Source organism: Prionailurus bengalensis, chromosome A1, assembly GCF_016509475.1.
Source record: "Prionailurus bengalensis isolate Pbe53 chromosome A1, Fcat_Pben_1.1_paternal_pri, whole genome shotgun sequence".
Lineage (NCBI taxonomy): Eukaryota > Metazoa > Chordata > Mammalia > Carnivora > Felidae > Prionailurus > Prionailurus bengalensis.
This window is the reverse complement of record NC_057343.1, coordinates 162,865,116-162,889,775: the sequence shown is the minus strand read 5'-3', so window position 1 is coordinate 162,889,775 and position 24,660 is coordinate 162,865,116. Positions and strand designations below refer to the sequence as shown.

Sequence of the window (24,660 nt, the reverse complement as noted above, 5' to 3'; positions counted from 1 at the left end):
TCACAAATTTCAATTTACATAGGACTGTTCCATGTTATAATTATGTACACTGAAACAATATTTTCTGGAGATACTCATTGTATACTATTATAACTATAAAAGCAATTACAGAGATGTGTGTGTATGTGTGTGTATGTGTATATATACACATATACTAATAATGTTTCAACCTTGAACAATTTATACTGCTTTTTCTCCTTTGCTTTTATTATGGTGAATTTAAAATTATATAAAAGGAAGGTGAGTTGCATTCAAGAAGAACTAAGTGGGTAATTGCACTGGGAAATATAAGAAAAGAAAGATAAGACAGGAGGAAGAAATTCTATCTAAATCAGATACAAGAGAGGCATTGAGAAAGTTCACAAAAATAAAGAAATTATAACCTTAAACAACAAACTCTCTAAATAGCAACATAGAAAATTATCTAGTAAGTGATCACTATTCAATGGAAAAGCAGTTTGGGGTAGTATTTAGCCTGATAGTTACTCTCTTCTTACCATTCAGTTCTTCCCCTCACCACTAGGAGAACACACAAAAAAATATTGCCATGTTATCATGTAGATCAACAAAGATTTCCCAAAACATGTGTAGGATAGTGTGTCTGTTTATTTTGACATTTCATGGGTCTGTGCAATACAAAAAAGTAGCAAGAGCTAGTATTATAGAACTAAAGGGGTTAAGAGTCTATAAACAATTAAAATGTTGGTTGTGAGCAAGTGAAATACCCATTCCAAACTGGGGTATATTTGACTAGTAGCAGTTAAAAGATGTTTTACAGAACATTGCAAATGAATATTATAAATTAAAGAATATTTGACTAATAGTACTTAAGAATTGTATCTTCTAAGGACATTCACATTTAAATAGAGATCAAGTACTAAATGCAAAGGATAATAAAGTACCATGGGTTAGATAATGGGGAAGAACTGAGAATGGTTATGATGGGATTTATCCTGTTCCAGAAATTATACTAGATTCAAAATTGTATCTTGCGTACAAAGTCAAGGTCACCCTTCTGTTGTAAGCTTATTATATTTGATTATTAAGGATGAAAACAAAGGTAACAGAAGGCTGATGAATATACATATAGAAAAAAATCTGTGTAGCTTTTATGGATATTTACATAGGCAAAATAAATTAATTTAGAATAATTCTTTAAACTAGATATCACCCCCCCCCCAAATAAAAGAGATTGGGCTGTCTAGTGGCGAAAAGCTGACTTTTCTCATTAATACGCTTCTTGCTTTTCCTGATCATTGATTTATAGGTAAAAGGCTTTATATGAACAATTCTTAGTGTATTTTAAGATCATTAACAAGAACTTCAACCAGCCCATCTGTGACGATTTGATGTACCAACTTGATTAGGCCATGGTACCCATGGTACTCGTTTTTTGGTCAAAAACTGGTCTAGATCTTTTATGTTACCATGAATGAAGGTGTTTTTGTTTGTTTGTTTATTTGTTTGTTTTTTAGCAACATTTAAATCAGTATAAGTAAAGCAGATTATCCTCCATAATATGGGTGGTCTTCATCCAATAAACTGAAGGCTTTAAGAAAAAACAGACTGAGTTTCCCCAAGCAAAAGGGATGTCTGCCTTCACATGTCTTCAAACTTTAGCTGCAGCATCAACTCTTCCCTCTTCCTAAGTCTCAAGACTACCAGCTTACTCTATAGATTTGGGAATTGCCAGCCTCCACCATCACATGATCAATTCCTTAAAATAATCTCTTTCTCCCAGTATAGACACACTTGTAATTGGTTCTGTTTCTCTGGAGATTATTGACTAATCCACCAATATTGCCATTATTAAAATGTCATGGGTTCTAATAGCAAGAAATAATTGGAATTTGAGATGAAAAAAACAAACACTCAGAAATATGTCAAATTCTGAATCAAAGAGTGAAAAAAGAAATGAACCAAGGAAGAAGTAAATAAATGAAGAGATAATCCATGTTCACAGAAAGGAAGACTCAATATTGTCAAGATGTCATTTCTTCCCAACTTGCTCTCCAGATTCGATCCAATTCCAATCAAAATCCTGGCAAGTTAGTTTGAGGATATTGACAGAGTGAATCTAAAATTTATTTGGAGAGAGAAAAGACTCACAGTATTAGAGGACAACAAAGACAGAGGATTGACATTTTGAGACTTCAAAACTTATTATATAGCTACAATAATCAAGACAATGTGAAACTGGTGAAAGTATAGACTAATAGATCAGTGCAACAGATAGAGTGCTCAGAAATAGACACATGCAAGTATAGTCAACTGATCTTTGAGAAAGGAGCAAAGATACCACAGTGCAGAAAAGATGGTCTTTTCAGCAAAGAGTGCTGAAACAACTAGACATCCACATGCAAAAAAAAAAAAAAAAAATCTAGACATATACCCTACACTCTTCACAAAACTTGACTCAGAAGTTAACAGGCCTAAAATAAAATGGTAAACTATAAAATTCCAGAGGATAAAACATGAAAAAATCTAGATGACCTTGAGTCTGATGAAGACTTTTTAGATCAATGTAGGAAATCATCGATAAAATGGACTTAATCAAAATTTAAAATTTCCTCTCTATGAAAGACACTGTTGAGATAATGAGAAACAAGCCATTAAGTGGAAGAAAATATTTGCAAAAAAATATGGGATAAAGGACAGTTATCCAAAATATACAAAGAACTTTTAAATTAAGCAGTAAGAACAATCCAATTTTAAAATGGACAAAAGATCTGAACAGACATCTCGCCAAAGAATATATACAGATGGCAAATGGACATATGAAAAGATGTTTCACATCATACCTCATCAAGAAAATACAAATTAAAACAATAATGAGATACCACTATATACCTATTAGGATGCCCCAAATCCAAAAACAAACAAACAAACAAACAAACAAACAAAAAACCTGAAAATACTAAATGCTGGCGAAGATGTTGAGCAACACAAAAACACAAACTCTCATTCCTTGCTGGTGGGATGGAAGATAGTACAGCCACTTGGAAGACAATTCAGCACTAAGAACAAGTTTCTTATAAAGTTAACCATAGTCTTACCATCTATCTTATCAGCAACTGTACTCTTTGGTATTTACCCAAACTGCACATGGATGTTTATAGCAACTTTATTCATGATTTCACAAACTTGGAAACAACCGACATGTCCTCCAGCAGGTATTTAAGTAAATAAACTGCAATATACCCAAACAATGGAATTTTACTGTTAAAAAACAAAAACAAAAACCAAAAAGACTTTCAAGCCATGAAAAAAATATGGAGGAATCTTTAAAGAATATCATTAAGTGAATGAAACCAATATGAAAGGGCTTTCTGTATAATTCCAACTATATGACTTGTAGAAAAGGCAAAACTATGTACACAGTAAAAATCAGTGGTTGCCTGGGGCTGGGGGAGCAGGCATGAATAGCCAGGGCACAGAGGATCTTTAGGGCAGTGAAAACTGTATGATACTATAATGGTGGATACAGGTCATTATACATAATACATCGGTAAAAGCCCGTGGAACGTACAAGACCAAGAGTGAACTCTAATGTAAACTATGGAGTCTGGATGACAATGATGTCAGTGTAGTTTCATTGATTTTAACAAATGTACTGCTCTGGTGTGGGACGTTAATAGTGGAGGAAGTTGTGCATATTTGGAGGGGAGGGCATATGAGAAGTCTCTGTACTTTCTGGTCAATAGTGTTGTAAACCTAAAACTACTCTAAAAAATATCTGATTGAAGCATGCCATAGGCTATTATACTATGATACTGCATGTATTACCCATTTCTTTCCAGCTAAAGCAGAGGGCACAGCCAGCAATTAAAACATGATTCACATTAAGTTAAAAGATAAAGTAGCATTTTAAAACCAGCTGCCATTACTTGCATTATTTATTCATCAGGTGCTGTGTAATTGCAGAATTGTGCTGAATAAAGACAAATGTGTTCTCTTCATTGAAGAACTTACAGTCCAAAGATAGAAGGGAAATTTAGAAACATCTTTAATGTCTCAGGATCATCAAATGGGGCATGCTAATGGAAGGAGTTGAGTCCAAAAGACTCTTATGTGGATAAGACTTCTTACTCAATATTTATGTTTATGGTTCTTGTACCTAATAGCATATTGAGAAGAATCAGACTATCCTCAGTTTGGCCTAAGTGTTGGCCTATGTGTTTTTTTTTTAACCTGGTAAATTGTTATGGATGTATATTTCATAAATCTAATCATATTAAACAAATGACACTAAATTACACTCTAAAACCAAAATTGTTCAACTATGGGAAAGAGGAATCTCTTGAGTGTCACTAAAACTATTATCAGTCATTCAGAAGTGTTCACCTCAATATAAAAGGTGTTATGCTTAATAAATACAGAAATAGCAGCATTATACAACTGGAGAGTTCTTTTTTTTTTCCTCCTCTCAATGTTTACATTTTCTTATGTGTTCCAGTAACTAGTTCTTTGTGTTCTTTTGTTTCACTCTTGGTGGGTTTACTTTGTTTTGTTTGGGCCAAACGAACAGTTTCCCCTAATTTAACTTGAGGCATAATACATAAATTAAACCCACTTTCCTCTTGAAGATATTCTTGTTGCAACTTCCCTATTAGAGAAGACAGTTTGATAATGTGAAGCTATAGAATATTACGATCACACTAAAACCTTATGTCACTATTCTCCTTTCCCACTCCGTGTTCTAACAGTACTGAACTACTTCAAAGTTCCCCAAAGTACTGGCATTTTATTCTCTGAAGTGCACAAAATCTTGCTTTGTTTGCAGTGTTGTATCCTCCCTCTGCCTGGCTTGCCCTGGTAGATGTGCAAACCCCACTTTATGTGTGCCCTCTTCCAGGAAGCTCACTTTCCTTGCTCCCAACAACTCCATCCACTCCCAACCACTCCATCTACTGCTCCCCTGCAGCTTACGCAGATAGGAGATACTTAAAATGCTGGCATTAGTCCAAGGTGCCACATGGTAACTTAATTCTTTTACAATCTGACCTCCTCTGAGTGAATGAATTCCCTCCCTCCTTAGATGCTATATTTTATTCAACTGTGTCCCCATGTCCTCACAGATTTCCTGGACCATATTAATTGATCCAAAATATGTTGGACAAATTTCATTAAGTGATGCATATTACTCCATTCCCATCAGCGAGCGTTTTGAGTCCAAAACATATTTGTTTACTGTTTAGAAACCAAATGTTAACCTAAAGAATTTAATTAATTAACCTATAGAATCCTAACCATGCACTGCCCACTCCCTCTCTGCCCCAATTCCCTTTTAACTTAAATAAGAAGCTGTTTTATTCTTGCAGTTTCTGCTAGTTGAGAAGTCAGTGTGATAGAGATGCTAGCGGGATTTGCCTAGCCATCAATAAACTCCAAAGGCTCCCGGCGGGCCACTTGTAGTGTCAATAAAGACTCATAATTACTTGCTCCTTTGAGCATTTTAGACCCAACCCCTTAGTTCACTCTGCTGCGAATAAGAGGCTTGAGAACTGAGAGGCTCTTAACTTCTTAAACCTTAGGCGAAGAATGGCAAACATTGGCAGGTACCTCAGAATTTTAAGCAAAGGTGCTGGCTGCTATAGTTGTTATTTTAAGCTGCTAGGGGACTAGTAACTCAGAACTCCCCTTCTTGCTCAGCTCCCCCCAAGGACTGGTGGTGGGCCTCACCATTTCCGGGCTTGGGGAGGTATAAGCCCCAGGGGCCAAGAGTGGAAGGCAGCTGGAGCCACTGCACAACCCTAAGGAACAAGTGATTCAATTGAGAGAGGCCGTGGGGTGGGGAGAGGAGAAAGCGGAGAACTTGGAACCTTTTCTTACAGATGGGGTAAATCCTGGCTTCCGGGCAAGATCTCACACTAGGGGTGCCTCCCGACCCATCCATCCCACTAGCCATGAGGCAAAACCAAACTAAGGCATGGATATAACTAGAACAGCAAGCTTCTCTCTCTTGGTGAGGGCGAGACCAAAGAACAGTGAAGGAAGTACTCAGACTCACGGTTAACTAGGACTCCAAAGTGCCCCTTCCACACAATACAACAGAAGTAAGGAAAACAGTAGGAGGGAGGAGAGAGTGTAAATCAGAGGCTAAACACGCATCACTGAAATTTTTGAGGAAGAACGTGCCCTTCCTTCTTTCCTTTCTTCCTATCCTCCTACCTTTCCCCCTTCTTTCTTCTATGTCTGGGTGTACTTGCATTTAAAGGATGTCCTTGGTGGCTGCTTTTTCGCAAAATTCTGTTTCTCCGCAGTGAAGTTTAAGGCGGATTGGAGTTTCCTTGACTCCTGCGTGAGGAGTTTCCAAATGGCAGTGAAAAAGCGTCACATAAATATCCATAAAGCGCTTAATGACACCTCTGTCATCTGTTTCCTTCAAGATCCTAAATCGGGGTGGTCATCCACCACCACCCACCCTGAGTGGGCGATCGGCTAATTGGTTCATGTGTGTATGGGTACTTTCCAGATCGAGCTGTGCACCGAATACTAAACGTCCTCCTCCTCCTTCCCCCTCCCTTCCTCGATTCACTCTTCTCGGGAGGGCGTGTGTATGCGCGTTCGCGTGTGTGTGTCCGCGTGTGTATGTTTAGGAAAGGCTCTTGGATGAAGCTACCCCCTTGTAACCCACTCCCCCCCCCCCCCGCCCTGCTCAGGACGAAGCATCTCTCAAGCAAGATGCGTCTCTAATCTGTCCCCGGCTGAGGTGTCCTCTCCTCGCTGATAAGGACAGACTATCTCTGCGCTCGTCCAGGGAGCTGATACGTAGGTTTCCCAGGAGGGCGACCTGACTTCCTTCTGGCACGCTGCGTTCTCCCCGGGTTGTGTGACTTGCTGTTGCTTGCGTGCGCGGGTGTGTGTGTGTGTGTGTGTGTGTGTGTGTGTGTGTGTACACGGCTGTGAGCTTGTGAGCTTCCTCTCCCGGCACTGTGCAGGCAGCGCCGGCGACGTTACTCTCCAAGCAGCCGACAGCAACGCGAGGCAACCGCAGCCTCCGCCCCCTCAGTCTGGTGATTGGCTGGTTTTGCTCATCATTTCCCTGCTAGGAAAAGGGAAGGGCCAGTGACGCCCCCGAACCCAGCTGCAGAAGCGGCCGCCACCTCCGATGCACAAGGTGTCTCATCTGAGAAGAAACCTGAGCCCCAGGGAGGAGGCGCGGAGCGACCGGGGCAGGGCTGGCGCGAACCAGGAGGCAGAGCGCTGGGCAGCGCTCAAGGACCAGCGGGAGCTCGGTCGCGGAGGACCCTTGCGACCCGCTCCTGAGATCCCGGCTCCACACTCTCCTCGAATTTTACAGATTTCCCCCGGCGACTGTATCTCCCCAAAACGGAGCCTTTATCCCAAGAGAAGGTGAGGGAGCTGGGGCAACCAGGACTTTCCCGGGCACCCAAGATGCGCTCCATTAGGAAGAGGTGGACGATCTGCACGATAAGTCTGCTCCTGATCTTTTATAAGACAAAAGAAATAGCAAGAACTGAGGAGCACCAGGAGACGCAACTCATCGGGTAAATGCAAAGCTTCATTTCAGGATATAATAATAATAATAATAATAATAATAATAATAATAAAGTCAAGCCATAAATGAAATGTGAATATAGACGGGAGAGTGAGGGTTGGGAGAGTGTGTGTGTTCATAATGAGCTTTTGTGCGTTTAGTCTCATGAATTAAATAACAAAGGCTGTTGTTGAGGTGTGTGTGCTTCTCCCCGGCGTGTTCTCAGTAGGAGTTCAACTTGCCCTGTGTGGTGATGGTGGCAGTTGTGTTCGCGCCGGGGGCTCGCACGCCCAAGGAGAAGTCACTGCAGAAGTGTCAACAAAGAACGTGTGCCTTTGTCCTTTTAATCCCTGGGCAGAACTCAGGAGAGGTGGCTTTATTTCCCATGTGGCTGTCCTTCTTTTTCTGCCCATCACTCTAAGGAGATACTGGAGACAGCCTGGCTTCCTCAAAGACTGAAGTCAAAGCCCAGAAAGCAGGAGATGTGTCTCCACTGATTCTTTACTCTTCTTTTCGTTGGGTAGATCTGTGTATCGTTTGAATTAGAAACTCCAGTACAACCAAGAATTCTTCCCTATTTGCTCTTCTGTGGCAAAACGCATGGGCGTCATGGTTACAGTTTTAGCAACTGGGTACTGTAGATTCTCACAGACTATATTTCTGCTATTTCTTTAGTTTGTCTAAATGAGTTCAGAAGCTTCCCCCACCCGAGTAAGTTCTCTAAATATCACACTTCCTTCCTCCCTTCCCCTGGCTTCTGTTTCTTTGAAGTTTACCCAGGAGGTGGCTGCAACTTTGTGTTGCTTACATATCTTGGAAGCGTTTTCTGAGGATGTGAACCTGGTTGTCAACTCTGTTCAAAGTCCTGTTTCGGAAATCCTCCCTTATCCGGAGGCGTCCGCTATCGGAAACTCCACGCTGGCAGAGATGCCAGCCTGATTTTTATGTTCCCTGACAGTTATTAAAACGAAGATAGAGTCTTTGCGTGTGTGTGCGTCCGTGTGTGTGTGTGTGTGTGTGTGTGTGGACTGCTAAAAGGTGCACGCACGCGCTCGCGCGCGCGCACACACACACACACACACACAAACTTCATGCACTCCATTTAATATTCCTGCTCCTCCCTAAGTAATGAGTGTTTAAGTGAGCAAGATGCAGGCTTATACTTACAGAAAGAATCTTCTGTTCGATCGGAAACTAAGATAGCAGAAGTACAGTCGAAAGGGACTGGAAGGGAATGAGAAAGCTGACGGGCTGGATGGTCATTATGCATCACAAATCTGTAAAAGGTCTATTCTGGGGAAGAGAAGAAAAGCCGAACTATATGAGGTCGTTTACATAGGGAGTGGGTGGGTTGAAAACGCCGCCTAGCTCAATTGTCAGGAAAGCAGGACTTTGGGCGGGGACGTGGGCATCTCGGGCAGACTTGTGCTTCCCAGGCAGACAAAGGGGTCTTAGGGAAGGTGATAAACGGCGCGCGGGGGAGAGGTGGAGAGGCGGAGGCTGGGCGTGGGGGGGTCGAGGCTCTTTGTTCCCTTCCGGGCTGGTGGGCTCCAAACAGACGCGTGAGCCCAGACAAAGCCGCCAAGCCTCGCCAGGACTCTGAGGGTTCAGGCCCTCGGCTCCCTGACGAGCAGGAGGGGGGAGGACGCGTGAGGCGAGAAGAGGCGCCCCGTGCTGCCCAGGCGCCCTCTCCGGGCCTCCCTAAACCGCCGCCAGAATGGGGGAGCGCACCCCGAGTCCCTCCGAGGGAAATGACCGACCTGGGACACTCCACATTTCCCGGGCAGCATTCCTCCTTGGCCCTTTCCTGGGCGCCGCCGGCCAGTGGGCACCGCACAGGACGCCGACGAGGGGCAGGGGGCGCAGGTAGGGGCGCCGCGCTTGGGCTAGCCCGGCTGGGTTTCGCGGGCCCGCTCTTGGGGCGGAGCTGCGGTCGCTCCCCTGCTGCTCCGAGAAAGCGTGAGGCGAGCGCGTGAGTTAATCAAACAGGAAGCGAGGTACGCACCGGTATTCTCCCCTCCTCCGCGAGAGCGGCAGCGGGGGTGCAAGAATGAGTGGGGAGGCAGGGGAAAGCCTTTAATGCAGGAAGCCGGTCTCCTCTTGGGGAAAAAAAAAAATACTTTTACGGCTCAGTCGGCAACCGGACTCCTCCTCCTTAATTAAAACCCGCAATTACGGCGGTGCGGGGGCAGGGCTGAGAGGCGGGCGCCGGCGCCGCGCCTGCACTGGTGCCCTGCAGCGCCCCGGCCGCGGCGGCCGCTGCCCTGACGCCCTAGAGTTGGCGCTGCCGGGAGAATGCGGGCACAGCCAGTCCCGCTGAGCGCTCTTGCCCTTCTCCGTCAAGATGAAACGTTCGGTGGAAAAGCTTGTGATAACTAGTTCATGATTTCGTTTTAACTTCCCAACAGTGCTTCTAGTGGAGGAGTTGACTCACCCAACGATCTAATGATCTCTGTGACTCTATTTCTAACCTAAGCCACTTACAGGGTCTATTTTTAAGATGAGTGAACTAGAGTGGAGATTTAGCCTAGAGCCCCGACTGATATACAAAAGTCAGGTTAACGGGCAGTCTGCCTTTTGGGAGGCACTGCGTGACTTTGAGAGTGGGCAGTACATTCAATTAAGGGCCTTTCTTAATCCTTGTACCTTGGGGAACCACCCCTCACCACCAAGAAAACACCCTCGTATTTAGCTTCCCTGCTACCATTTGCAATAGGCAGACCTTTTCTTTATTACACGCCCCCCTCTCTTACCTGGAGGTCCCATCTGGAGTCAGCGCAGCGTTGTTCTTACATACAATATTGAGCGGTCATTCCATGCAGAAGGAAAGAGAACACCAGCACAACCTTCCTGCCTACCATCCACATTCTCATATCCCCAGAGAAATACTAGAAGCATGGATTTTATAAGGAATTCTTTGAGAATAGGTCAAGTAATTATTGGAAATTTAACCTTTCATGCAAACAAAACATATCAATTGCCTGGTATGATGACTAGTTAGTAAAGTTTAACTCAAAAGGCATGGGACTATAAAGTGGTTTATTCTTGACGGACATTTTTTTTTTTTAATGGAAAAAATGGCACTTACTTCACAATTGGCCCATGATTTCACTGGCTTTCTGTGATTTGGAGGTATAATTGGAAATGTGTTAACTTAAGGGTCCTACAGGTAAAAACATGTGGGTGTGCTCATTTAATAAGATAATGTATTTGAAAGAGTGGCATACACTTTAATATCATACAAATACTTGTTTTGATTGTGACTTCTTAAAATTTCCACATACTGTGTTCCTAGTTGACCGCAAATGACACTAACTTAATTTTCTTATCATCTAGAGATTTCCTTTTGGCCCATGTATGTTAGACTGTCTCACTAAATGATCGCCCACCCATATTAATAATGAAACATGATAATATTGACAGTGGAAATAATCATTCATAGAATATTACCATTGTCAGCAAAGTTGGTTCCAGTTAGTTCTAGGGTAGAACACACTAATAAATCTAGAAACCCAGAATCTGCACTTTACGTGTTTTATTTGGAATTCTACTAAAACCTTAAGCAGTAGGTAAGGTAGTACATCTCATCTTTATTTTTAGTTGTTTGATGCTTAGGGAATGAAAACACAAAATTGCCTGCTGTTTTTATTCAGGCTTACTTTTGTGTAAGTTCTCTTCTTTTGAATGACTTTTATAATTTTGTATTAAGGAGGAAATTTAACCTAATCTGTGGGAGCACATTTACTCCAAAGCTAAGTTATGAGGACTTTTCAGTAGAGTTGAATGAGGGTCTTTTGGGACCTAATCTCAAAAAACAAAAAAAAATTAATCATTTGTCATATACTGCAGAGTTAATAGAATAAGTTGTAGTGATGCCTGGCAACTCATATTTTGAAGAGGAAAATATTTGTAAAAACTGGTGACATAACTAATGATCAGTTTCCGTTACTACTTTCATATAGACGATCTTGTAAGTAGGTTTTTCTTAGCTCAATATAAGCAGGGATACTTTATAATATCTGTTGCTTTATGCTGCATTATTTCCTTAATGTGTTTTGTGATTTTTCTCTTTAGAGGTATATGTTGAATCTTCCTGAACATAGCCCTATGCAAAAGATATTATCAGTGTGCTGTTTAGTAATCATGTTTGATCTGGAATGAAACACTAGTAGAGGGTAGCAACATCCTTCATGCCTTGCATTGAAGGAAAAGCCTTTTTAAGACAGAATACTACCAAGGTCACAAATGAAACATCCCTTGGGACCCATCTAACTTTGTACAAAGAGATTTGCTCCAGAGCATCAGATTGCACTAAGCCTAGGCTTCTTACACAGAAATTCCATCGACCTCAAGAAGAAGTGGGACTGGTTGTAGCTATTTTCATTTAAAGTTCTTTCCAGGAATAAAGCTGAATTTTGGCTTATCACCAGTTCAATGAAAACTATTCAAAGAGCAGAGCAATGTGGTTGTATTTCATTAGTATAAAACTGATTTAAACTTTTAAATTACTTTTTTTAATCCTACAGGTTCTGAAAAAGACTCCATACAACTAAGTACATCACAGCAATTATTTTGCCATGCAAAATGTACCTTTAGCTACATGTCAATGAAACAATCTTCCACAGATATTTAAAAATGCCTACCCATTTATATATTTTTACTTCTCCTATGAAGGTTTATCGGGGGTAAAAACAATTGTTATAATTATAGCAATCTCTGGTTAGAAAAAGATGATACTAACAAGCCAGTTAATGAGAGGAAGAGTGGCAAAAAATCCCTAGCCTTAAAAATGGTGAGAGTTTGTGCCCATATTCTTGAAGGTATACTTCCTAAAGTGTGAAGGTTAACTTCTGTATATATCCATATTCTCATTCAAATACAATTATCGTTAAACATATAACATAAAAATTGACTTCTGGGCCTTTGAGTAGTAAATTGCACCCCATGTTTCCTAGCATCTTTTTAAATTTTTTTAAAGTTTATTTATTTATTTTGAGAGAGACAGAGAGCAAGAGGGGGAGGGGCAAAGATAGAGAATCCCAAGCAGCTCCACACCATCAGCACAGAGCCCAATGCGGACTTAATCCCACGAACTGTGAGATCATGACCTGACCCAAAACCAAGACTCAGATGCTTAACCAGCTAAGCCACCCAGTCACCCCTATTTCCTAGTATCTTTTTTTTTAATTTTTTTTCAACGTTTATTTATTCTTTTGGGGACAGAGAGAGAGCATGAACGGGGGAGGGGCAGAGAGAGAGGGAGACACAGAATCGAAACAGGCTCCAGGCTCTGAGCCATCAGCCCAGAGCCTGAGGCGGGGCTCGAACTCACGGACCGCGGGCTCGAACTCACGGACCGCGGGCTCGAACTCACGGACCGCGGGCTCGAACTCACGGACCGCGGGCTCGAACTCACGGACCGCGGGATCGTGACCTGGCTGAAGTCGGACGCTTAACCGACTGCGCCACCCAGGCGCCCCTATTTCCTAGTATCTTAAATGACCTCTATAAAATGATTATTGTTAGCCATGAATAGGCATGCAAGTGCATCATTTTCATCAGCAGCATAGTTTAAAATATTGATTTTTATAGAATTCTAAATTTCACAGGGAGTAGTTGCATGTGATACTTTGAGTTACTTCAGACTGGAACTACATGTTTAAAAAAGAATGCAAACCAAAATACCAAACTATAAGCCTCTAATTACAGAATTCATCTAACAGCTGTTACACAGGCAGTGTTTCCATTGATAGTAGGAGAGGATTGCCTACTAATAAATACAGATTTAGACTTTTTGACTGAACAAATAATCGCCTTTTTAACTATATTTTTGAGATTTAAAAAAAAGTAAAAGGTAACATACGTGTAAAGAAATGAATGCAGATACTGAAAGGGCTATACAATAAACAGGTAGCATTTTGTTTCTCTGAGTCTCAGTTTATAGCTAGCTATAAAGTGCCATGAAAATAGTCTTTGAACAATAAACTGGTTCTGTTTTAACTGTTCTAATGACACAAATACTATCACGGGTATCTGTCACTATCAGCACTACCACCAGCACCTACCGTGCCACATTATGTACTTGCTTGACAATATTGACCGAAAGGGGTGGCACAGTTGTTTTGTGTGTGTGTGTGTGTGTGTGTGTGTGTGTGTGTGTGTGTGTGTGTATGTGTGTGTGTGTACATGTGTGTATAATGTAATAGAAAGTATCAGTAAAAATGGCTAGTGAATAAGTTTTCTTTCTCCTTATTATAATCCCTGTCTCCCTACCACCAACAATTATCAGGAAGGTGTCTCATTGTTGAGATGATTTGAGACTCAATGTAATTTTAGAAATTAGCACGTCAATAATGCTTTAAAATTACTTTCACATACAGACTCCCACTGTCACAAATTCATTGCATATTAGATAATGTTATTGCAGTTTTCAAGATCAAGCAAGGCCGCTGTGGCCTAGAAAGAGAATATTGTCCAAGGACATATAGGCTAGCAAGTGAAAGAATCACCAACATGTCCAGATCACCTGGTATTCCAAGGTCTTCTTACTCCAAAAAAAAATTTCTTTCCATTGTGTCTGTATGCCTTCTGTGGAAACAAAATTACAATCTTGAGAGTCACAATTATACAGATGCAGGAGAATTGGCCAAACTTCCTGTTTCTATTGTCTAAACACAACAGGGAGGGGTGACAGAGTTTGAAACAAATTTTTTTTCTTTAAACACCACAAAAGCCTTTATAGGCAAACTGTTTTTATTTCAAAAAGAATAAGTGTAAATGATTACCCTGATAAAGTCATATTCTCTTAATTCTTGTAGTACCATTCAGCAATGTCATATTTCTAACATGTAGAAAAAAGTTGTATCGACAATTTGTTACCAGTAATCTAAGTCAAATTATGTATTATGCTGCTTAGATAAAATGTTTCTTACTTTCACATAACTGGCATTTTTGTTTTGTTTCAGAGATGGTGAACTGTGTTTGAGTCGATCACTTGTCAATAGTTCTGATAAAATCATTCGAAAGGCTGGCTCTTCAATCTTCCAGCACTCTGTAGAAGGTTGGAAAATCAATTCCTCTTTGGTGCTGGAAATAAGGTGGGTTTCTTTAATAAGCCATAATAAATTTCACATCATGTTCTTGAATACATTGGGCTTGGCAAACTTATATTGAATGCTTGATTTATAGTTTAAGTATGAATACTTTAATAAAAGAGTGAACCAGCTCTACTTAATGTTGATCAATGAAGGATATGAAGCCATAAAAACTGAAATCATTATGCAGTCAGAAATTTAAGGATGAATGTGTGAGTTTTGAATATACTGTCTCTATTCTAATGGAATAAAATATTCAACAGAATACTAATATTTAATAGGCTTTTCTTTTTTTTATTCTATTAGTCAGGGTGGACATATATTTTGAAACCTACCTTTAACTTCCTTGTAAGTTTTTCCCTATCTTGTGTTTTTGCACACTGGATGAAAGGACAGCCTATTCAATTCCTATTTTGCTGACTATTATAAGTAAATTTGCTTTACCCTATGAATAGATATTTCTATGTGAGCCCCTGCAAAAGTCAGAAAGTACATTTTCTAGAGTACTGGTTTATTCTTTACTCTTTATTCTTTATAAGATTTTGGCATTTTACCTGAAACAAGCTCATGAAATCAATCTCAGTGCCTGCATATATCTATTATATCTTATTTTTTCTAGTATAATCCTATAACTAATAAGAAGTTTAGGGCCAGACCTTCCTAAGCATGGAGGAAGCAAGCAGATCATGTTTCTTTACAACTACATAGCTATATTTTTTGGTATGTTTAAATCAGAGCATTTCAGTAAATCAAACTTGTTTTAAAAGTGTCAAAGAAATATCCTTTACATGATAAAATAATTGCATTTTTATATTGGCAAAATGCTGATTATTCAATGATTGGATATTCCTGCACAGATTTTGTAAGACTAGGTTAGTGGTTAAGAGGATAAGCCATTGATCTGTTTGTTGGGTTTCTATCTACTTGCTTCTTGGATCATACCAACATATAATATAGATTATGACCAACTTGAAGGAAGAGTCTACTACACTCATCTGTAGAGTATGCATAACAATTCTTAAAATGAGTTGTAGCAAAGACACTACATGTTGAAATATACTTGGAAGATTGTCTGGAAATTTGTTTAAAAGATGGGTGCCAGGGAAATGTAGGATCATTAGACTACTTTGCTTGAAGCTTTGGAAGTATAAGGAGAGGGAAACAGAAATCAAATCACGGCAATATCAAATAGTGTATGCTTGGTTGCTTTTAGTTTAGGGGAAGTTTTGTATATTTGTGGGCAGAGAATAAGAATGAGGAGATGAGTAGAATCTGATGACAGTTTATAAATTGGTGTCTTCTGGGTAGAATATGGTCAGCAAGCAAGATTTATTTCAACTGTATAAATAAAAACCCTCAAAACCAATATTAAAATTAGGAGATTCCTTATAAAAGTACAGATTTTTGTATATTCTTGAGAAAAGGAAAAATTGGATGACTCTGGGCCTGTATTCCTCCTGAGAACTAGTTATCTGAGGCCGACTGTAGCCATGATCTCTGCAGTTCAACATTTTTACACCTGGGGTTCATTTCTTTATTGATACATATCTAGTATCTTCCTCACTATCTCACACCCCTATACACACATTTAAATTAAAAACCCTGAAAGAGATAATTTTATGAGGAAAAAGCAACAGAATATGGGACTACATAGGGTCATAAATACAGGTGTGTTTTAGTTTAGAACAGAATAAGGATTACTACTTCTTGGAAGTAGATTGGGAAAACAGAAATATGGGTGATTTAAAAAGGAAATATTTAATCTATAGGTGTCTCAAAAAGAACTCTCAAACTGAAAGATTGGGCAAGAAGGGGGCCAATTAGGTAAGGATATACAGATCAAGTAAAGTAGTGGAAGAAAGTAAAGTAAAATAAGAAATTTTAATAGCTTAATGTATCTAAGTATGCTAAATAACATATCAGATAAGGTAAAGTCTAATAAGTAAATTCAATAAGTAATTAGCAATAGTTTAATTAATATATGTGGCCATGCCTTTCTAGTATCTATACAAAAATGAATACTATAGATCCCCATGAGGATACAGAGATACATTTTGCCATTTTTAAGATATTCAAACTAAGGGTATTAACCATAAATTGAGTGAAGAAATTCATTATTATAATTTTACAGTTTAATGAAGATTATGTTCATATCTTTGAAGGTGATTAATCTGTTTTCCGTTATAACAGATGATAATATGTATGAAATGTTAGTACTCTTTTCATATGATTCTCCGTAACAGATAAAGAAGTAAACAATAAAACATTGAGCAAATATTGAATAATACATAAAAAGTTGTCACTTCCTTACAAGGAAATAATCTGTAAAACCATTATTGTACAACATGCAAACAGTTCATAAAAATTATAATTGCCTATAGTAGTAGTAACTAGTGAGTATTAATCAGTTTGACACCTGTAATAAAAAATTCAGACTATGAAAATGTCTGATTGTTAGCTGAGTTTTTGTTTTTCTTAAGTCGTACAAGAAACTAACCATAAACTATTTTGGAGTATTAAATTTCTTTATTTCTTCCCTGCATGTATAACATTTATGAAGAACCATATTACTTGGTGTCTGTGAGTGGGTATGGACATATTTTACAAGTGTTTTTAAAATTCTACTTTGAAGTTTTGATTAGGATATTACAACTAATCATTTTTGATCTTACATGATTAAACCATGCTTACAAATCTTTCTAACTTTAAAAATCTCATTACATTTATAATGCTCTTGTGACATTCCCTATAAATTATTTATCTATTTGCATTAACATGTGAAGCAGTCACTAAAGATAAATTGTTTTTGCCTACATTAGTAGACATGATTTTCTTTCTTATTACTAATTTTTCCAGCCACACACACACACACACACACATATATATATATATATATATATATATATATATATATATATTCTGCTACTTTCATAAGCACATCAAGAATTGATTTATATATGTTCATCAAACAACTGTACCTCTGGGGAGTTTTCTAAGAGAGATGGCTCCACCTTCATTGTACTTTGAAAATTCATCAATATTTAGAAGAGTTTATACATTCCACAGCTAATTTCACAATTAAAATAATTACTTTGGTTAAGGACTTGATTTCATTGGTAGTTGTTTGTTCTTTGTTAGTGTAAGCCAAGAAATGATACATTTAGGATACATCAGGTGTTTGTGAGTAAATCCATAAACATTGTACTGAGAGATTATTTGATCGTGTCCGACACTGATGACTTGACCTTTTTTTACATCTTTGGGTTGTTTTTTTTCCCCCTCATTTTTCATAGGTTAAATAGAAACCTAAAGAATTACAATACCAAATGTGGACATATAGAGAGGTACAAGGTCAGCAACTTATCGGGAAAGATTAAAAACATCATGATTAGTTTGAAATAATATTTTTAACTCAGCATTGTCATGCATCAAAGTTTTTTAAAAGGTCAAGCTTGCAGGTTAACTAAACATAATTGCACATTTATATATGCTTACCTATCAAAAGTAATTCACTGTTGCATGCATTCATTTAGAGCAAAGTCCACATAAAATTCTTCTACATACTTTGTTCAGTAATTAACCAGAGGAGCGCATTTTGGGTCACACAGATTGTTTGTTGCTCAAACTTCAAAGCTAGTTCTGTCCAACTGGTACCAGATCTCTTATTATGAAAACAATTTGGGGGGGCTCTATTTTCATACTAAAAATGTAGTCTTTATGGAATACACATAGTGGAGGGTTCTTTTGCTCCAAAATAATAAAATATATTATTCATCCATATTGCTAAATGCTGTGCCAAATAATCAAATGACCATCTGAGGTGTAAATTAAACTAAAAAAATGCTTTTCTTCAAGCATTTTGAGACAATTTTGCTTGGCTGTGGAGGATTTTTCTTTGATGCTAGAATATCTTTCTGTATCAGTTGGGACCCTAAGCTCAGAAGTCCTATAACAAGCTAATTATGTTCTTTCAGTGCTTTGAAAAACATTGCCTTGTGAAAATAATCTTTGAGACAAAAATTTGTTTGTTCTCTCTGCATTTTTTTAGGCATAATGAAACACTTGGCATTTCTTAAACCTTTTAATTTTTTTAATAAACCACATTAGTAACAATTGATTCAATTCAGTGATTTTTGGTTAAAGTCAAAAGTTTACAAAAACTGATTCTTTTTATAAACTAATTTGCTTCTCAACTTGTGATGTGTTCCAGCTGTAAGATTTGTCTTAACAATACTCTCTGATGGAGTCAACAGTGTCATTTAGATTAAATTTTAGTTGCCACAGCACGTATGCTTGTTGTTGACAAGAAACCTACAGAGAAGAAAGAGTGGCACCTGGTGATAGGTTAGCTATATTTAACATTACACAAGTGAAAACAATGTTTAGTAAATTAACTCTCTGGAACTCTGCAGCTGCTATTTCAAGTGATGTGTGTTGTTGAAAGGGAAGTTCTAGTTGAAAATTCAGTTGAAAAGTTTCTGTATAGAATCTATTCCTGTCAGTTTAACAGTCTCAACCAGCCTTTCAGTTTAACCCAGGATTGCCTAACAAAACATAATCTTTATGACTAAGATTTTTAGTCTCACTGAAAGTGAAACATGTTTTCAGACTCCTTCAGTTATCTTTATCATCAAAACAGTTACTGAATTTAGGTTTTTGCTTCAAAAGTTACATTATGGCCACAAAACGACAGTTGAAGACCTGTCAGGAATCTTTTCTGTCGTTGCTCTTTTCAGTCACACACAGAAAACATGACCCCTTGCTTTAAGTATCTGGTAATAACTTGACCACATATTAAGAAAAAGTATTAGGAATAATTTCTCATGCTGAAATCATTTTGTTGAATCTGCTGTTTTCATGCATGTCAATTATCTGAGCAAAAGCATGTATGTTCTTGGTGATAAAGTGTTGTTTCAGTTCAGCATAAGAATTTTTCATGTTTCCAATGGCATTTAGTTAATTATACTTAGGCATTAGTTTTTTTTTTCTTTTTCTTCAGAGATTTACAGTCTGAATAACAACTAGATTTAGCAAATCTACAGAACTTTTTATAGTCCATTACATCTATAATCTAAAAAAAAAAATGCCTATAGCTTGCTAGGGAGAAAAACATAACCTTTCCATACTGTTTGCAAAAAAAAAGAAGTTATTAAGCATTGAAGTCACAATATTATTCACTCATAATAATTATTTTCAATTTTTCTTGGATCCTACACCAGGAGTCTGAGCTAAAATAATGTTCCATGCATAGATGTAAGCCCTAAAATAGAAAAGTTTAGTTCAATATTAGAAAAAGGACATACTGCAGACATTCAATGTTTCCTTTCCCCCTTTTTCCAGTTTAAAAAAAGCAAATAAGGACACCTGAGTGGCTCAGTCGTTTACCTCCCACTCTTGATTTCGGCTTGGTTCATGATCTCACGGTTAGTGAGTTCGATCCCCACATTGGGCTCTGTGCTGTTAGCATGGAGCCTGCTTGGGATTCTGTCTTCCCTCTCTCTCTCTGTGCCTTGTGTTCATGCTCTGTCTCTCTCTTTCAAAATAAATAAGTAAACATGGGGTGCCTGGGTAAGTCAGTCTGTTAAGTGTTGTACTTTGGCCCCGATTGTACTTTGGCTCAGGTCACATCTCGCAATTCATGGTTTTCAGCCTCCCCATCAGGGTCTGTACTGACAGCACAGAGCCTGCTTCAGATTCTCTCTCTGCCCCTCACTTCCTCCCTCTCCCTTTCTCTCTCTCAAAAATAAATAAACATTAAGAAAAATAAAATAAATAAATAAACATTAAAAAAATAAAATGAATAAAAAGACAAATACTATACTAACAAAATAAACAATTGTTCAGCCTATACAAGAGCATTGGAAGAACACATAGTATTATCTGCATTTAATAATTATGTCATGTATCTCAAGTGTTAGACAATGTGTTATCTTTTGAAATTTCTCTGAACTCTTATTGTTCGTTTTTAATATCAATTTTCCCTAAGAGTGAACAAATTAAAGATGTTCTATTATACTGAGGAATGTAAAAGACCTGTGTTTAAAATATTTTGCAGTGCTCGGGGTTGGGCTGGCTGGAAACGCGTATTGAGCTTTTCTGTGTATGTAGCAAACTGTGTCCAAATACAGTAGCTTTGTGCCCTGAAAAAAAAATAAAGAATAAAACATTTTGCTGCGAAGTCTCTATAACACAGCAATGGTGCTGTTAATTGGAAAGTCCCCATCAGTTGACAAGAACGTAAGTGGTAACTTTTTTCTTGAGTAAAGGGATTTTGCTTTTTGGATTTCCCAGTTAAAGAGTCTTCTTTCAAATCTTGTTCTCTGGTCTATTTACCTCACATTTGCAAACACTTCACCACTTGTGAGTTACATCTTCAAATATCTACAACAACCCCTTTAAATTATGTTCAAAGGAAAATGATAATCTAGTTTGGTGATTTGACCACATCCGTGCAGTTTTTATTTTAGAGCCAGCCTTGTCATTTTCACAGGAAATGAGAATTTTTTTTTGAAATACAGGTGTCAGGCATTACTAAAACTTTTCTCCAAACAAACAAATGTCAGTAAGTATGTACAAAAGTTTCTATGGATTGCTGTTCTTGGTGATAGTTACCTTTTGTGAAGAATTATATGTTCTTAACATAATGAAAGACTTCTTAATTTTCTGTAATTCATATACCCTATAGTTGCTGATTTCACTAGCAATTGTCTTCACATATAATCTGTACTTAGTTAAGATGAACTGTTATGGTGCTTGATAGCATTTTTATTAATTTTTAAATTTCATTTATAGGGCATTTATAAAGGTTTTTCCTGTATAAATTCTAATTATGAACCTGATATTCTGATTGGAGCAAAAATTCAAAAAATATTTTCTTTTCCAGAGAATTAATGGTTATATCCCTTGTGTATCAAACCTGGCCAAAGTTTTCAGTCAACTGGTTTTCTAATAAGACATTAAACTGACACCTATTTAAAGCAAACCAAAGTAAAACAAAAAGGAATATTTGAGTTAGTTATTTTTCATCCCTCCTTGCTATTCATGCTTCTGGCTTGTGTGATACGGAGAATTGCCCTTTTGGTTGAGTAGTGGGAGGAGGTCACATTGTGCTCAGTAATAAAATTTACAAATGTGTTAGAGCTTAAACCGTAACAGCACTAAAGGAAAACATGTCTCTCATATCTTAAATGTTATAATAATGGCATTGTTTTTAGCACTCTGAGAATACAAGCTTATAATAAGAGCACTTCAGTAAATTATATCCAACTTCCAATCTTAGAGAGAGTTTCTCAGATTGCTTCTGGCTGGTATATGTTTGGTAGCTTGAGGATTAAGTGATCTCAGACGTCTGTAGGCAGGCTTATCATTTCTTTAGAAATATAATTCCCTCAAAAACATACTAGACTCCTGGGCCATTTCCTTATAGTTAATTCCTTGTATAAATAACCACACCCAGAGATTTCTTCTGAACAGTTCAGCCTCTGACTCTCCTCTAATTATTCTAGCTTCACCATCCTTTCCCTCAATTTCCCTCCCAAGTCATTTGAATCTATAAATTTGGTGGGAAGGCAATGACTCTTGCTCCTGGGATGGCTCTGATTTATAGTTGTGTCTTTTGATAATTGGGGTATTTGAGACATTTTGGAGGTCCCAATTACCAAACTCACACAGTTTACATACAGGTCATTGCCATTTCCATCTCAGCTTGCCACTTGGCTGACTTTGTCTTAGTGCCTTGCTAAAAGGAGCAACCAACATAAAACAACATGAAACACTTTTTAACCATTTTTCCAAGAGCAACAGGCTTATTAGATATAGGATATAACTCCCAGGTTACCGCAGATAAGAGTTTTGATTATATCAAAAGCCAGCTATACCTTTATTTTTTTTATCGTCTAACTTAGCATATACATATTTGTTTATACAGCAGCTTTGAATCTGTTATAAATTTCTTTATTTGGTATGGAATAGGCTAAGCTTCCATAATACAAAAGAGAAACCTTAAAATACAGTGGATCAAACAAGTTGAGATTTTAGTTCTCTCTTGTATAGCCACGCACATGATCCACCCGTATCCCATGTAAGAAAACTAACTCACATGACCAAACCCATCTGCACTTGGGTTTGTAAACTTGGAAATGTTTTAGCTGTGGATTCTTATGCCTGAGCAAAACTTAGAAAATTCAAATACTAAAAGCAAGATAGCAAGGGAGATCACTAAGGAACTATTAGCTATCTCTGCCATGCCTAGTGAGGTATTTTATCTATCCATTTTTTTTTTCCTCTAATGTACCCATCTTTCTTCCTGGATTCTTGAAAGAAAATTTTCATACAATGTAGTTTTAACCCTCTACAAATAATTATAATATATACATGATTTGAGTTAATGTATAGGTTTATTGGGAAGTTTAATCATTTTAATAGAGTTAAGTAAGGTATAATTCCAAACCATTTTAAGTTATTTCTGTTTACCTTAACTACAGAACACAAAACAAAACAATATGACTATAGAAAATTAACTAAAGCTAGCAGAATATCTAGTTAGGCAAAGTCAAGTCACAGCATTTTTGTTTTATTTAATAAAATTTTCTTTTTGGCCTTTTTCAAATTTTTATTTAAATTCTAGTTAACATATAGTGTAATATAGGTTTCAGGGGTAGAATTTAGTGATTCATCACTTACATGTAACACCCAGTACTCATCCCAACAAGTGGCCTCCTTAATACCCATCACCCATTTAGCCAATCCCCCACCTACCTTTATTCCAGAAACCCTCAGTTTGTTTTCTATAGTTAAAAAAGAGCCTCTTATGGTTTACCTCCCTCTCTTTTCTTGTTTCCATCACCCCATGTTCATCTGTTTTGTTTCTTAAATTCCACATATGAGTGAAATCATACGGTATTTGTATTTCTTTGACTGACTTGCTTCGCTTAGCATAATACACTGTAGCTCCAACCACATTGTTGCCAATGGCAAGATTTCATTCTTTTTGATGGCTGAGTAATATTCCATTGCATATAAGTGCCACATCTTCATTATCCATTCATCAATTGAGGGACATTTGAGCTCTTTACATAATTTGGCTATTGTTGATAATGCTGCTATAGACATTTTGGGGTACATGTGTCCCTTCAAATTAGTATTTTTGTATCCTTTAGGTAAAACCTAGTTGTGCAATTGCTGGATTATAGGGTAGTTGTATTTTTAACTTTCTGAGGAAACTCCCTTTTGTCTCCCAGAGTGCCTGCAGCAGAATAAATTATTTTTTCTATATCTTTTGATAGATGGGGACCTTTTTTCACTCTATAAATAGATGTGTATACTATATTTATTTGACAAATCATTGAGAATGTATGTGCAAATGATTTTTTAAGGACAAATTCAATTTCAATAGAATTCACTTATTTGGTTGCTTTAATTACCACCTGACAATTTAAGATTAGTAATTTACCAATTTGTATTTTATTACCTGTTACTTTGTGCATATCACCAGTTCTCGGCTATGTTGTCATTAATGGAAAACTTTGTATTTCACATATAGGAAGAACATTCTTCGTTTCCTAGATGCAGAACGAGATGTCTCAGTGGTCAAGAGCAGTTTTAAGCCTGGTGATGTCATACACTATGTACTCGACAGGCGTCGGACACTAAATATTTCTCAGGATCTTCACAGCCTCCTACCTGAAGTGTCACCAATGAAAAATCGCAGATTTAAGACCTGTGCAGTTGTTGGAAATTCTGGCATTCTGCTCGATAGTGAATGTGGAAAGGAGATTGACAGTCACAACTTTGTAATAAGGTGAGCTTTCTTTTGTTCCTAAAGATTGTAATTTCTTCAAAGATGTTTTACTAAGGAATAGAAAACTGACAGAAGAGTGTAAGTCTAGTATCGATATTAAGGATTATTGAAAAATCAAGCAAATATTTATGTATGCTATGTTTTTCTGCATAGTTTCCAAATTTACATTTACCCTGGAAAATGAAGTTAAAATTATTGTGTCATTGAAAGAAGAGGTGATCTTATTGTAGCAGTAAGTGTCACACCAGCTTTTTTTTGCCAGTTGA

At 37.8% G+C, this 24,660-nt stretch overlaps 1 protein-coding gene across 1 annotated transcript in view; it reads left to right on the top strand.

Moving 5' to 3' along the window:
* The first annotated feature begins 7,041 nt into the window (after positions 1-7,041).
* Positions 7,042-24,660, top strand: part of ST8SIA4 (ST8 alpha-N-acetyl-neuraminide alpha-2,8-sialyltransferase 4) — a 97,731-nt gene continuing 80,112 nt past the window's right edge. The window contains 5 exon segments of the mRNA XM_043594464.1: positions 7,042-7,231; positions 7,233-7,319; positions 7,321-7,511; positions 14,467-14,598; positions 24,137-24,394. Of these exon segments, the coding sequence (XP_043450399.1) occupies positions 7,112-7,231; positions 7,233-7,319; positions 7,321-7,511; positions 14,467-14,598; positions 24,137-24,394 (788 nt within the window). The 5' untranslated portion in view covers positions 7,042-7,111.